This window comes from Silurus aristotelis (genome assembly GCF_946808225.1).
Source record: "Silurus aristotelis genome assembly, chromosome: 17".
Classification (NCBI taxonomy): Eukaryota; Metazoa; Chordata; class Actinopteri; order Siluriformes; family Siluridae; genus Silurus; species Silurus aristotelis.
This window is the reverse complement of record NC_139590.1, coordinates 14,295,782-14,311,397: the sequence shown is the minus strand read 5'-3', so window position 1 is coordinate 14,311,397 and position 15,616 is coordinate 14,295,782. Positions and strand designations below refer to the sequence as shown.

General features: G+C 37.3%; 1 protein-coding gene across 1 annotated transcript in view; it reads left to right on the top strand.

The window, feature by feature from the left end:
- The window catches only part of recql5 (RecQ helicase-like 5), a 42,780-nt gene extending 28,748 nt beyond the window's left edge, over positions 1-14,032 (top strand). Inside the window, exons 11-19 of the mRNA XM_083565797.1 lie at positions 59-117; positions 1,768-1,853; positions 5,650-5,743; positions 7,647-7,832; positions 9,021-9,619; positions 9,754-9,793; positions 10,818-11,042; positions 11,137-11,209; positions 13,413-14,032. Of these exons, the coding sequence (XP_083421923.1) occupies positions 59-117; positions 1,768-1,853; positions 5,650-5,743; positions 7,647-7,832; positions 9,021-9,619; positions 9,754-9,793; positions 10,818-11,042; positions 11,137-11,209; positions 13,413-13,552 (1,502 nt within the window). The 3' untranslated portion in view covers positions 13,553-14,032. The remainder of the gene's footprint in view (positions 1-58; positions 118-1,767; positions 1,854-5,649; positions 5,744-7,646; positions 7,833-9,020; positions 9,620-9,753; positions 9,794-10,817; positions 11,043-11,136; positions 11,210-13,412) is intronic.
- Positions 14,033-15,616: the final 1,584 nt, after the last annotated feature.

The window sequence follows — 15,616 nt, the reverse complement described above, 5'->3', positions numbered from 1 at the left end:
AAGGATACTGCTGTGTTGAATATTTATCCTTGAGTATTTGTTTATTTTCCCTTTCCAGATGCTGACTGTCCATTAAAGGAGGCGAGCAGTCAGAGAATCCCCAGACTCACAGTGAAGGTGATGCTTCTGTGGCAACTGTCACACTCCACTTTAATATACATATTATCCCACAGACACCCTGCCTCAGTCTGGAAACATGGAGACCAGCGGTAATGTTGCAAAACACTAAGAAATATCCTGAACAGAGCCTTTCCTGGAATGTAGTAGTAAAACACAATGTAGATCTTGTAATAGGGAAATAATCCTGGATGTTGATCCTGAAGTTAATTATAAGTGTCTGTTAGCTAGTGTCACCAACCAGGTAATATTACAAAAATGCAGCTTGTAATTTTTCAAAGAAATTCCAATGTCCTGGAGGCCTTTCTGTTCTGGGATAACTTCCTGAATTCTTTTTTTTTTTTTTTTTTTTTTTTTTTTTTAAGGAAACACTGCCATACAAAGACTCCTCCCAAAAATTTCAAATAAAAACCTCCTGACACCAGGAGAATCATATAATCATGAAATTTAAAATCATAAATAGATGTAAAGGTACAGATACTTAGTCAGTACATTACAGAGAATTTAGCAGCACTATAGTGTAAACCAAAGATGGGAAGTAATGAAGTACAAATACTGGTATCAATATTTTACTTCACTATTTATTTCTCAGACAATTCTTTACTTTCACTGATTTAATTTTTTTTACACAAATATCTCTGCTTTCTACTTCTTACATTTTCTACCCAGGCTCGTTACTTTAGTTTTAGTCTATTTGGTGGCATGATCAATATTTTTTGTGCCGTTCTCAGCCCATCAACCTATTTCCTGTCATTGCGTAGCTTTTTCAATCTACCACTGGTGTATCATTTCCTGGCTTTCACACACCACAGGTGTAGCCTTTGAGCAAGACAAAAGGCAACAAGAAGTGTAGCTGACGTGGATGAGACAGAGGGAGTCAGCGATGTAAAACATGACTGAGAACAGAGGTGTTCCTAAACACATGATCAACATCATCTTTTCTCTGCTTGTGTTCTATATGGTGGTGGTTCAGCCTGAATATGCTTATTAGAAAACAAACAAAACAGGCAGTCGTAAGGGCTAATTTTACTTATGTACATGTCAGAGCCCAAAAGTCTTTACTTTAACTTAAGTGCAGTCAGTACTTCAACTTTTAGTTGTAGAGTCTTTTAAAACATGAGTATCTGTGCTTCTACTTGAGTGAAGGACATGTGTACTTTTGCCTCCTCTGGTATAAACAATACAGATTTAGCCACAACCCCGGAAAGTGTTTTTCTGTGGAATGCTGCGTTAAAAAAAGGAAAACTGATATGAGTGTAATTAGGCAAAAATGTTCTAGAGCATTTCTTTCAAATATATGCAGCAATATTCATCTATGTATTTGTTAATTCTGTGAGGGTTTGTTAAATTCAGGATCATTAATACTGGTTTACAGAAGCACATTTACACAAGTATATGGGTAATGTTAAAAAAAAAAAAAAAAAAAAAAGGGTCTTTAAATCATGATTCGTCAGGAATAGTGTAAGAGCTGGGAGAAAACTGCCTCCTAGTGGCAGAACTCTGTGTGTTCAGTGCTGTCTTTTATTATATGTACAAGACATATCTACTACCCCTAACCCTAAATAAGATGAAGCTTAGCAAAATGTTCTGAATTGAGTTGCTCTGAAAGGTATTATTTCATCCATGTCAATGTGCTTGTGTGTCTGATAGGCACGAGAGCACTGTCTGTCTCTTCTCCAGGCTTCTCTGTCTCCATCTCTGACTAAACACAGAGGAACATCGGATCAGCCATACAGGTATTAATCATGATTTCTTCTTATATAGCGAACAGTTCCGCTAATCACAATGACGGCATAAGCTGTCAAAAAAGGATAAATGCACTAGCATATCTATCTATCTATCTATCTATCTATCTATCTATCTATCTATCTATCTATCTATCTATCTATCTATCTATCTATCTATCTATCACCATAGCTTCTTATATATCATATATATATATATATATATATATATATATATTGCAGCTTATATATATATATATATATATATATATATATATATATATATATATACACACATATTTATTTATATATATATATATATATATATATATATATATATATATGTATATATATATGAAATGACAATTAAAAAGTAGATTTATTTTTGTAATTCCATAAAAAAAAGGGAAACTCGTATATTATATAGATTCATCACACACAGACTGATATATTTCAAGTGTTTATTTCTTTTCAATTTGATGATTATGGCTTACAGCTAATAAATAACCCAAAATTCAGTATCAAAGAAATTTGAATATTACTTAAGAATATAAAAACAGATTTTCAACACAGAAATGTTGAACTACTGAAAAGTACGAACATCTCGGTCAGGGCTCCTTTTGCATGAATTACTGCAGTGGCATGCAAAGCGATCGGTCTGTGACGCTGCTGACGTGTTATGGAAACCCAGGTTTCTCTGATAGCGGCCTTCAGCTCTTTTACGTTGTTGGGTCTGGTGTCTCATATCTTCCTCTTTACAATACTCCATAGATTCTGCATTGGGTTTAGGTTGGGCGAGTTTGCTGGCCAATCAAGCACATGGATACCACGGTCCTTTAACAAGCTATTAGTACTTTTGGAATTGTGGGCAGGTGCCAAATCCTGCTGGAAAATGAAATCAGCATTCCATAAAGCTGGTCAGCAGAGGGAAGCATGAAGTGCTCTAAAGCTACCTGGTAGACGGTTGTGCTGACCTTGGACTTCATAAAACACAGTGGATCAACACCAGCAGATGACATGATTTCCCAGACCACCACTGTCTGTGCAAACTTTACACTGGACCTCAAGCAACTTCTTCCAGACTCTGGGACCTTGATTTCTAAATTAAATGCAAAATTTTCTTTTCTTTCATCTGAAAAGGCGACTTTGGCCCACTGAGCAACAGTCCAATCCTTTTTGTCCTTTGCCCAGGTGAGACACCTCTGATGTTATCTCTGGTTCAGGAGTGGCTTGACACAAGGATCAGTTGTAGCCCATGGATACGTCTGTGCGTGGTGGCTCTTGAAGCACTAACTTCAGCTGCAGTCCACTCTTTTTGAATCTCCACCAAATTCCTGAATGGGCTTCGTCTCACCTTTTTCTACAGCACTCTGTAAAACAGCAGCTTCTTTAGCGATGACCTTTATGTGTCCTACCCTCCATGTGATCGTCTTCTGGACAACTGTCGTCAACAGTCTTCCCCCATGATTGTGCAGCCTGAACCAGACTGAGACACAATTTAAAGGCTCAGGAAACCTTTGCAGGTGTTTGGATTTAATGAGCTGATTAGAGTGTGACACTACAAGTCTCCAATATTGAACTTTTTCAAAATATTCACATTTTCTGAGATACTGAATTTTGGGTTTTCATTAGCTGTAAGCCATATCATCAAAATGAAAAGAAATAAACACTTGAAATATATCAGTCTGTGTGTGATGAATCTATATAATGAGTTTCACTTTTTCTATTGATTTATTGAAATAGATCAACTTTTAAATAATATTCTAATTTATTGAGATGCACCTGTGTGTGAGTGTGTGTGTGTGTGTGTGTGTGTGTGTGTGTGTGTGTGTGTGTGTGTGTGTATATATATATATATATATATATATATATGTATATATATATGTATATATGTATATATATATATATATATATATATATATATATATATATATATATGTATATATATATGTATATATGTATATATATATATATATATATATATATATATATATATGTATATATGTATATATATATATATATATATATATATATATATATATATATATATATATATATATATATACACACACATACAGTACAGACCAAAAGTTTGGACACACCTCATTCAAAAAGTTTTCTTTATTTTCATGACTATGAAAATTGTAGATTCACACTGAAGGCATCAAAACTATGAATTAACACACGTGGAATTATATATGGAATTATATACATAACAAAAAAGTGTAAAACAACTAAAAATGTCATATTCTATGTTCTTCAAAGTAGCCACCTTTTGCTTTGATTACTGCTTTGCACACTCTTGGCATTCTCTTGATGAGCTTCAAGAGGTAGTCACCTGAAATGGTCTTCCAACAGTCTTGAAGGAGTTCCCAGAGATGCTTAGCACTTGTTGGCCCTTTTGCCTTCACTCTGCGGTCCAGCTCAAACCGGATGGAATAGCATGCCGCTGCAAGATGCTGTGGTAGCCATGCTGGTTCAGTATGCCTTCAATTTTAAATAAATCCCAGTGTCAGAAAAAAGTGTCACCAGCAAGCACCCCCACACCATCACACCTCCTCCTCCATGCTTCACGGTGGGAACCAGGCATGTAGAGTCCATCCGTTCACCTTTTCTGCGTCGCACAAGGACACGGTGGTTGGAACCAAAGATCTCAAATTTGGACTCATCAGACCAAAGCACAGATTTCCACTGGTTTAATGTCCATTTCTTGTGTTCTTTAGCCCAAACAAGTCTCTTCTGCTTGTTGCCTTTCTTTAGCAGTGGTTTCCTAGCAGATATTCTACCATGAAGGCCTGATTCACACAGTCTCCTCTTAACAGTTGTAGAGATGTGTCTGCTGCTAGAACTCTGTGTGCCATTGTCCTGGTCTCTAATCTGAGCTGCTGTTAACCTGCGATTTCTGAGGCTGGTGACTCGGATGAATTTATCCTCCGCAGCAGAGGTGACTCTTGGTCTTCCTTTCCTGGGGCGGGCCGCATGTGAGCCAGGTTCTTTGTAGTGCTTGATGGTTTTTGTGACTGCACTTAAGGACACTTTCAAAGTTTTCCCAATTATTCGGGCTGACTGACCTTCATTTCTTAAAGTAATGATGGCCACTCGTTTTTCTGTACTTAGCTGCTTTTTTCTTGCCATAATACAAATTCTAACAGTCTATTCAGTAGGACTATCAGCTGTGTATCCACCTGACTTCTGCACAACACAACTGATGGTCCCAACCCCATTTATAAGGCAAGAAATCACACTTATTAAACCTGACAGTGCACACCTGTGAAGTGAAAACCATTTCAGGTGACTACCTCTTGAAGCTCATCAAGAGAATGCCAAGAGTGTGCAAAGCAGTAATCAAAGCAAAAGGTGGCTACTTTGAAGAACCTACAATATGACATATTTTCAGTTGTTTCACACTTTTTTATTATGTATATAATTCCATATATAATTCCACGTGTTAATTCATAGTTTTGATGCCTTCAGTGTGAATCTACAACTTTCATAGTCATGAAAATAAAGAAAACTCTTTGAATGAGAAGGTGTGTCCAAACTTTTGGTCTGTACTGTGTGTGTGTGTATGTATATATATATATATATATATATATATATATATATATATATATATATATATATATATATTATATATATAGTACCACAGCTTTTTTATATACCAAGTTATATATTATATTTTATTTTTTTTATATTCATTATTTCATATAAATTTTAGCATAAAATTTCATTTTAGGACACTTGTCTGAGGATTTTTATTAAAGTCTTTATTTCCAATTCCACATTCTTTGCTTTACCGCCTCTACAGCTGTGACCCACTTTCCGTGGCAGTTGAAATAGAGCATAAAGTGTTCAAATCTTGCAAGTCCGCCAACCTGTACAAGGCTGCAGTTCTCAAGAGAGTGAGTGTGATTTCATTTTAATTTTTCATATCAATTACAAAAAGGCTTCCCATGGGCTCACCACCTGCAGGAGGGACCGTAAGGGACGGTGCTGTGAGGATTGGGCAGCAGTCGAAGGCTTAGACTGCTGCCCCGCGACCCGAATTACGGATCAGCGTGAAAAAAATGAATGAATGAATTACACATAGGCTCTTTACATATGATTTATGAACCGGTTCATAATCCTGAATAGATGCGCAGAAAAAGCTGAGGCTCACAAAGCAGGTGACATCATGCAAGCAGCATGCAACCTGTGGAGTTGATGTACTTGGATTCGATGTTGTCTTTTGCTGTTGTGGCCTGTTCTTCTAAAGCAGACCTGGGCAAACTACGGCCCGCGGGCCACATCCGGCCCTTTGTACGTCCCTGTCCGGCCCGTGTGAGGCCAATCATAAATTACAGGGATGCACCGAAAATTTTCGGCCGAAATTCCTAAATCACCAAAACAACACGGCAGAAACACAATTGTAAAGACGCAATAAAAAAGCGCAGCAGCACACGGTTATCTGGATAAGAGCAACATGTCTGCGGTGTGCGGATAGCGATTTGCAAAACATGCAATGCTAAAATTTTCAAGAGGGGGTGTATCTGCAAAGAGTTTCTCCAAGTCGGGTTTAATTTATCACCTGAAATCCAAACATCCCGATTGCCATTCTAAATATGAGAAGAACGCGGCGAAGAAAAGTAAAGTAAATCCGAGCATGCGCACTCCGTCTGTAGAGGACGTTTTTGAAAAGGCAGGAAAGTTTTCCAGTGATGGTGCCAAAGCAAAAGGCATAACACAAAAAATTATGCAATTCATTGCCTTAGATCAGTGGTCTCCAGTGGATCGACGGGTTGATCTTTGAAACATTCCCCGTGGATCCCGAAAATAATAATAATTATAATATAATATTATTTATTACACGGTTTTTCTTAATGCTGTAGATTAGAACCTTCCATTCACTTGAATGGGCTTCCAAACGTTCAGCGGTCAATTATTTTCGTCGACCTGTTGCTAATAATAATTGACCGCTGCCTGTCTGTCAATACTATGAATGGTAACAAATAAATAACAATAATTTATAATAAATAAAAAACTTTTGTAATTGATTTATTCTTTGAATTGCAATGCATTGATTTTAGTGAGGTTTTAGTACTCATTTATAGCCATAAATGCAATGGTTCAAAAAATTGACAATCTTTTCTTTTGGTGTTTCGGTTTTGGCCTTGGTTTCCTCATTTTTGGTTTTTGGTTTCAGCCAACAATTTTCATTTCGGTGCATCCCTAAAATATAATCGTTCGTGTGGCCCTCTGACACAATTCAGGTTTCTCATATGGCCCCTTGTAAAAATTAATTGCCCACCCCTGTTCTAAAGGATCACTGTTCTGAGATGACATTTTGAGAAAGTGCATGAATGTGGCTAAAGAGTATACAGTACACTATAACGTAACAGAAATAAAAAAAAAAATAGCATTGTGAATGCTGTTGTTTTCTTAGGAATATTTGCATGGGGGTGTGTTTGTGAGTGAGAGCGTTTGTTTACTGCAAAAGGAGTATTAAAATAAGACAACACTGTATACATTTATTCTTTAACTGTAGCTAATACTTCATTCAGCCATAACATTACATCCTTCTACAGATTTTCCCGCTTGCTATATGGCATCAGTTGTTTAATGGAGAACGAATGAACACAAATGGATAGAAAGAAAGATATGCACTGAGTGGACTCATGGCGTTGAAGAGATTTGCTCGAGACGTTTTGAGACAAAATGAAGGAGAGAAATCTGAAGAGAGGGAGAGAATAATTTAAGGACTGATGATGGTTTTCTGATGCAGATGCATATTTTTCTTTAGACCTCAACATCTAACTTGTTTTCCAGGTAGCGGAGCTTAAGACAGACGCTGGTAATGCCGTGGCATCGCCTGTGGAGGAGGATGGAGAAACAAGCAGCTCCAGCGTCAATGAAGAGGAAAGGAAGATGATGAAAGAAGAAGCAGCTTCCTCTTCTTCCTCATCTATCCTTGAAGACCAGCTAGGCTTTACATCAGCTTCTCAGATGTATTCAGTAAGAAATAGCTGGGTTGTAAATAACAAAGTTAATGGCTCTGTTTTGAAAGATTAGTCTGTTCCAGTGGGATCGGTTGGAAAGACGTTTGGTTTATTTACTATAATATATGTTAGTTCTGGATTCGAACAAAATTGGAGCAACATGCACACCAATGGAAAAGAATGGCCCCAGTGGAAGGTGGAAGACTTGAAGAATCTGGTTGTTGAGTGTATGATTTTAGTAAAACATGAAGGCACATGCGCTTCTAGGAAAATGATTCAAGACCGTGTGAAGTGACGCGCCCCAATATCAGGGTAATTATGTTCCTATAACAGCACATCGTCAGGTGTTTTATCTCTCTTGTAAAATGGTCTGACTGAATGCTCGATTCTCAGTGGCTGGTAATCGCCATTCCAAATTAACACAATTACATCCATAGCAACATGCAGTTACAGTTGCATACAGTGAGAGACTTTATTAATATGACAATACAATTTTTATTTTATTTAGGAACTACCCGTCATGCTTTTTAAAACGATTTATTGATGCATTTAATGTAGTGGAACGTTCATTAGTCAAGTGAGTTCCTCTTATCGCTTATGTTACCCCAGCTGCCATTCAGTCATCAGTGAATGAAAGAAAGCAGGAAAAAAAACATACATTGCAAAGAACTGACTTCTTTCTGTTAATGTTCTCATATAATTGATAATACACTTTCTTTTTCTGTGTTTTATGTTTTGAGTGAGCCATAATGCAAATGGGCTTTTTACTATAGAGATGATATACTGAAAGGGGTGTGTTAATGAAAACCATTGTATTTACATTGGGATCTACAACTTCACAACTAAGCATCCACTAAGTATTATATATGATCATGTATAACCATTTTAATCACTCTTATGATGTGATGTTTTGAAATAATCTTTTTTTTTTTTCTGTGTCATGAATGTAAAGTGAGTGTACAGTTTGGGAAACTGGTCAAAACTCTTATTAGGTGTTTAATAGTTGATTAAGACAAAAGGTAAGGAATATAGGGGAAGTACTACATTTAACTTTCTCTATCTTTTCTGACAAAGTACACATTACACCCAATTCTATACCATTCCATAACGTACATCAGTGTTTGCAAATAATGGAATTGGTAAAGAACTCAAAATTGCCGAAGTGATTTAGTACGAGCTGCTCTTTTTGTATCCCTTCTCGTAGCTGAAGCGAAAGCGCGTGGGGGCGGGATTCCGTGGCTCCTCCACCCTCTTCCAAACTGCATCAGAATTTCTGAAGACTTCCAAGAATGACAACCTAACAGCAGAGCCCATGACTTCAGAAGCTGCTCCGAACGAAGAGGAACAGGAAAGAAAGCCTGAGGCAAAAAGAAGCAAAATATCTCTATCTGACTCCTTATCCTCTTGTAGCCTGGGTAAGAGTTCAGGCAAAACCCTGAGCAAGAAACAGCAGAAATTAGCTGATGCCGCTAAAAACACGCACTCTATCTCTCAGTACTTTGGGAAAAAAATTATGGATGGTACACAAAAAAATGGAGACGCTACAATCTTAAAAACTGAAGGTGACACAGGTGACTTTGTGGAAACTCCACACAACTGCGGTGCTTTCTTGAATACTAACAACACACAGACCCAACCTGAACGTTCCATGGATATGGAAAACCTTGAAAAGTATACAGCACCTGTGGAGAACCAGACTATGGATGATGTTCCCATGGATATAAGCGACACTGAGGTAGAGACATGCAGGCCTGAAGAGGCCACACAGGGCTTTGAGAAGAAAACAGTGCCAGAGGCTGAAGGGTACGATCCCGTTACCTTTCCTCGTTCTTTCCGAAATGATTTCCTATTTCTTTATAGTATTTTTGCTTACATAGGACTTGAAATCTGGAATGTTCTCAATATGTTCTCTGCTCTCCTCAACACTCTCACCATAGGAAGAAGTCCCAGTGTGAAGCCAACATACACCCAGAAAAGGTAAAAATAGCTCTTTAGCATTGGACTGGAAGGAAATGGTGTTCATAAGGATACATAAAACCTACATAAAGTTTTCACGATAACTCGCTTAACCTGACAGAAAGACCCATGAAGGCTTATTCCAACAGTATTTAGCTAGGATAGAGATTCATCACAACCTAAGAGACTGTATTTGTTGACATAATATAGTGGAGTACATCAGAACAACGTACTTCGTATCTTATTGTCCTTTTAGCATCTCGGAGTCATAAAACGATGAAAAATGAAAACGGAAAAGTTTTTAATGTTCACCTACAGCTACACCTACATAAGCACTTCAGGACAACTTTTTCTTTATTTTGCCATGTTTTCTGTAAAGCATCTATACAGACACTGATGTCACACACAGTTTTGTGTATCCAGTTATCTTTCTTTTGCTCCTATCTCTTCCCTTTTATCACTTTGCTGCTCACCGAAGCAGGGAACACCGGTTTGTAAAACTCAGCACAGGAAAGTACAGATATTTGTGTCAAAAATGTAATGAGTAAAAGTTAAATGTCAGAGAAATAATGAAGTAAAGTACTGATTTCAGAAAAATCTACTTAAGTACAGTAATGAAGTATTCATTCATCTCTCTGCTTGACCGCACCTACTCTACCACAGTCAAATTGAACTCACTTATGAATAGAAATATAACCATCGTAGGTCAATTCAGGAGAATTTTACTAAGCAGAAATACTCAACTGGCTGAGTTGCGAGAAGTTGTAATGACTGTAAGTCAAGAAGAATCTGTGACTAGCCGCAGGTCTCATAACAACTTCGACCATGACAAAAAAAAAATTTTTAAAATCTGATTTAAAATTAGTTTAGAGATTCGTATGAAGTTTTATTGCAGCTGAAATTTGTGGCCCTTTTACGATGCTTTTAGTTTTTTTGAGTTTTTGACTTTTTTTAATGCAAATTTGTGAGAAAATTAAACAAAATTCATGACTAATGCAAAACAAAGGGCTCAATCTGTCTCACATACTGGATACTTGTCTTCTAGCCGTGTAAGGATGGAGAATCACGTTCTCATCCCCCCACCAAATGTAGCCGTCTTCCCGACACCAAGCGGAGAGTGACCTTTGACCCTGTGGTGCACGAGAGAAAGATGGAGGCAGACGGTGATGCCAATCACGTGTCACTCCAGCCTGTGACTCTGAAAGAAGCAGCTGATATTGTTGTGAGAATTTTGGATCCTTTCTACAAGAAGGGCAAATTTGCTACAAAGGTAAAGTAAAATATATATATATACACATTCCTGTTTTATAGGCCAAAAAAAGGACACCAAAGTAAAGACTTGGGATTTCTAATTTTGTCTGTAGGACCTGTTCAAGTCGTTCGCTCGCTTCCTCTCTCATCTGCTGGTAGAAGGAAAAGCAAAGGATCGTGTCAAAGGTGAGATTTCACAATGCAGAGCCGGCAACAGAAGGAACAAAAACTGTTTATTAAACTATATTTGTAAGATAGGTAAATGAGCTTCAGCTGGTAAATGAAAAAAAAACATATATATATGTGTGTGTGTGTGTGTGTGTGTGTGTGTGTGTGTGTGTGTGTGTGTGTGTGTGTGTGTGTGTGTGTGTGTGTGTCAAAAAAAAATCTTTTTTTGTTTTTTTTCTTCCATTTTCCAGCTTAAGCTCATTTACCCATGGGTAAATTCGGGTTTTTTTTTTTCTTCAACATGTGTGTGTATATATATATATATATATATATATATATATATATATATATATATATATATATATATATATATATATATTTTTTTTTTTTTTTTTTAGTTTTTAATGGTCAGAACAACAAATAATGTTTACGAAAATAAGCAAGAATGAAACCAATTCAACTTTTTTTTTTTTTTTTTTGCAACTCCTTTTTAACTTGTTGAAGCCTTTAACACTGAGCGGAAGAACATGGATTCTTTCATATATAAAAAAAAAAAATAAGCTCCATAATGAGTAAGCCAGATGCCAAGAAAACCCTCATTGAAATGAATTGACGTTGAAACCTTTAAAGGGGGAGTTCATGCTCTCCTGTGAGACGTCCTATATTGAGATTATAAATGATATAATTGTGGAAATAGTTGTAAGTGTGCCAAAGGTCTTGGATCGAGCCCAGGACAGTCTTTACGATTATTAAAGCAGTCAGTGAGAGTGTTATTATTATTATCCATTAAAGCAAAGCTGAGACTTAAATTATTTTTAGTCAGACAAGATCATGATCCGTCTTCTTCGGCTTGCACACTTTCAGAATGTTTATTGGAAAAGAGCTTTAAAGTTTAATAAACTGCTGGAATGTGTAATACTTGAGTCTGTTTTTGCAGTTCATCAGTCAGCAATGAATATAGATTTCATTGGAAATCCTGCTAAATATAAAGGTTTTCTGAATCCGAGAGCAGTTCTGAATAAATGGCTATGGATGGATCTTTCAACACTACAGGATTTTCACACGTAATAATCCATAAAAAATTCAATTTGATCAATTCAAATTGTAAATATGTGTACCGTAATTTACAGAATATTAAGCGCACCCAAATATAAGCCACACCCACTGAATTTGACAAAGATTTTTATTTTGAACATAAATACGCTGCACCTGTCTATAAGCCGCAGGTGTCTACACTGAAACTAATGAACTTTACACAGGCTTTAACGAAAGACAGTGACTGTAACACTGCATGTATCTAAACAGTAGTCTACCAAGAAATTCACTGTTCACTATGAACTCGAGAGTTTTTCTTTTGGCATCGTCGTGCGTTTAAAAATCACCACCGGTGAATCTTTTCTCCCTAAGCCGTGCAGCTCAGAACACAGGTGAAGTGCGTTTTTTCATGCCCGGTTGTTTTCAGCGTGACGAATGATTCGCATTTCGTGTTGACAGTCGGAGTGAGCGGCAGGTCAAACGCCAGAGGAACATCATCTATATTTATGATGTGGTGCGGCCCGATTCAGTGGGAGCGCATCTGATTTAATATAAAGAATTTCATTTGTTCACCTGAACCCGTCCGGCAATTTCATTGGTCTAATGTTTGTGAAACCGGGAAAAAAACAGGAAAAATCCATATATTAGCCGCTTCATTGTTTAAGCCGCAGGGGTTCAAAGCGTGGGGAAAAAGTAGCGGCTTATAGTCCGGAAAATACGGAAATGAAACATTTCTCTGCGAGTGTCTCCATCTTTGTCGGACATTATGGGAAGCACCTCGGTGCTGCTGTTCCCTACAGAGAAATCCTCACCCAATACTTGTAGCAAAATTGTACAATAAATGTATGCCAATTAGGAGCATTTTAAATATTCAAAACAATATTGTTTGAATGTAAGAAACGGTGGCCCACCCGCTGTTAAAAGGATCAAGTCAAAGCTACAATTTTTTCTTTTTACTTAAATAACATTCACAATATACATTTTGCCTCATTTTTAAAAAAGTTATTTGTAAATAATTCCCTCAGCTAATATTTTCAGTGTGACTGAATACAACTCTATGAATGTGGCAACATTTTGAATATTGTTTTACCTCAGTTTTTAAGGCATGGGTGGTTGGGCTTGGGGATTTCCTGTATGTCGAGATGAAGATGAATGTGTGATGTTTTTTTTTGTTAATCTGTTTCAGTGAAAATGGAGGCAAAGAGCTTTATCAAGCGTCTCTTCAGCAGCATCCAGCGCTGCGAAAACGAGACGGACTGGAAATACCTGCAAGACGCAGCCAAACCCAATGCAGCAAGCAGAACTGCAGTTCAAAAGGACAGATAGAGCTCTCAGCTGTACCCTTTACCTCCTGCCTCAAATGCTTCTGGGCAAAGTTACCCCTCTCTCAGGAACTGTGTGCATTTCAGAGGCTGCTGCTTATACGAAGGCAACATATTTCAGAAACTGACCCACATTTGCTCTTACTAGTGCACTTTATTGATGGCACATGCTGAGATTGATTTTTTTTTTTTTTTACTCCAGTGCCGACAAGGGCATCGATTCTTTACTGTGATGTAGCATTCGGTCGTAGCTGCTACGTTAAATGCTGCTATGTATAAGGGGATTTGTGGACATTTTACAGAGAGGGGGGGGGGGGGGAATACCAAAAAAAAAAAGTGTTTTAGGGAACTTCTAATTTATTGTTTGCTCTTCTATGCTTTTTCTTTCTTTCTTGTTTTTTCTGTGGTCACTCATTATAAAAGTTATGGATATGACCGACCTCCAGGCAAAATAAAAATAAATATTGTTCCTTCTCACAGCAAAGTGTGAACTATCTTTCCGAAATCAGTGTCAAGTCAATACATATATTTATCTTTAATTAACTTTTCATTATTACTTGATGTGAAAATGTACATTCACGGTCCACTTTATCAACACCGGCCCCTTTAATGCAGTTTTCTAAGCAGCCGGTTGCAAAAAATTCATCCAAGACCAGAAATCTCTGTTGTTGACTGTTGGTGCCATACTGGGATTTTTACACGTAACTAGAAATTACACAGAATGTAAGGAAAATAAAAGAGAAAAAAAAACAGACGAACAGAAAAGCATCTCATTCTAAACCTTAAAGCGGACGGGTTATCACAGCAGAAGACCAACTCCTGTCAACAAAACAAACAGTTATCACAGGATATATAATTTCACTGAAGCCCAGTTGAACAATGGAAATAGACCAAGTGGTATTCTAATGTTTGGTTGAACTCACTGTAGCCTCAGTCTGACACGTACAGCAGTTATTAAAGCATATACTTGGTACTATTTAACTGGCTGATGGATGCACTAATGTGCAGCTTAATCTGAACATAATCCTAGGACTTTAAACATTTATTCATCATCATTTGCCCTTTATTCTGGTCAGAGTCCAGGATGGATTGTACATCAGCCCATTGCAGAAAACCAGCAATGGAGGAAGTACAACATTCCTGTTGCGCACCCAAATATAAGCCGCACCCACTGAATTTTACACAGATTTTTATTTTGAACATAAATAAGCCGCCACAAATAAGCCGTCTACATTGAAACTAATGAAATTTACACAGGCTTTAATGAAAGACAGTGTCTGTTACACTGCATGTATCTAAACAGTTGACTACCAAGAAAGTCATTGTTCACTGTCTTTCTCCTTCCTTTCACAACAATTTCTCCCGAGAGTTTTTCCTTTTGGCAACGTTGTGGGTTTAAAAATCCCGATGCCGTGCAGCTCAGAACACAGGTGACGTGTTTTTTCATGCCCGGTTGTTTTCAGCGTGACGAATGATTCGCAATTCCTGTAGACAGTCCGAGTGAGTGGCAGGTCAAACGTCAGAGGAACCTCATCCATATTTATGATGTGGTGCGGCCCGATTCAGTGGAAGTGCATCTGATTTAATATAAAGTTTCATTGGTTCACTTTAACCTGTTCAGCAATTTCATTGGTCTAATGTTATGTCGCTCAGTTTTTTGGCTTGAAGTTTGTAAAACCAGGAAAAACCCAGGAGAAATCCATTTTTTTATTATTAGTAAATAGAAAACACCCATTCATGATAACAAAACCCCCTCAACTTCACAGTGTTCATTGGAATTTGGATATTGGAATTGGATATCTATTTGTATAATAGAAATCATTACAAAGCAGCTTTATAAATATCAAATGTAGATTGAGCTCCATAATGAGTAAGCCAGATGCCAAGAAAACCCTCATTGAAATGAATTGACGTTGAAACCTTTAAAGGGGGAGTTCATGCTCTCCTGTGAGACGTCCTATATTGAGATTATAAATGATATAATTGTGGAAATAGTTGTAAGTGTGCCAAAGGTCTTGGATCGAGCCCAGGACAGTCTTTACGATTATTAAAGCAGTCAGTGAGAGTG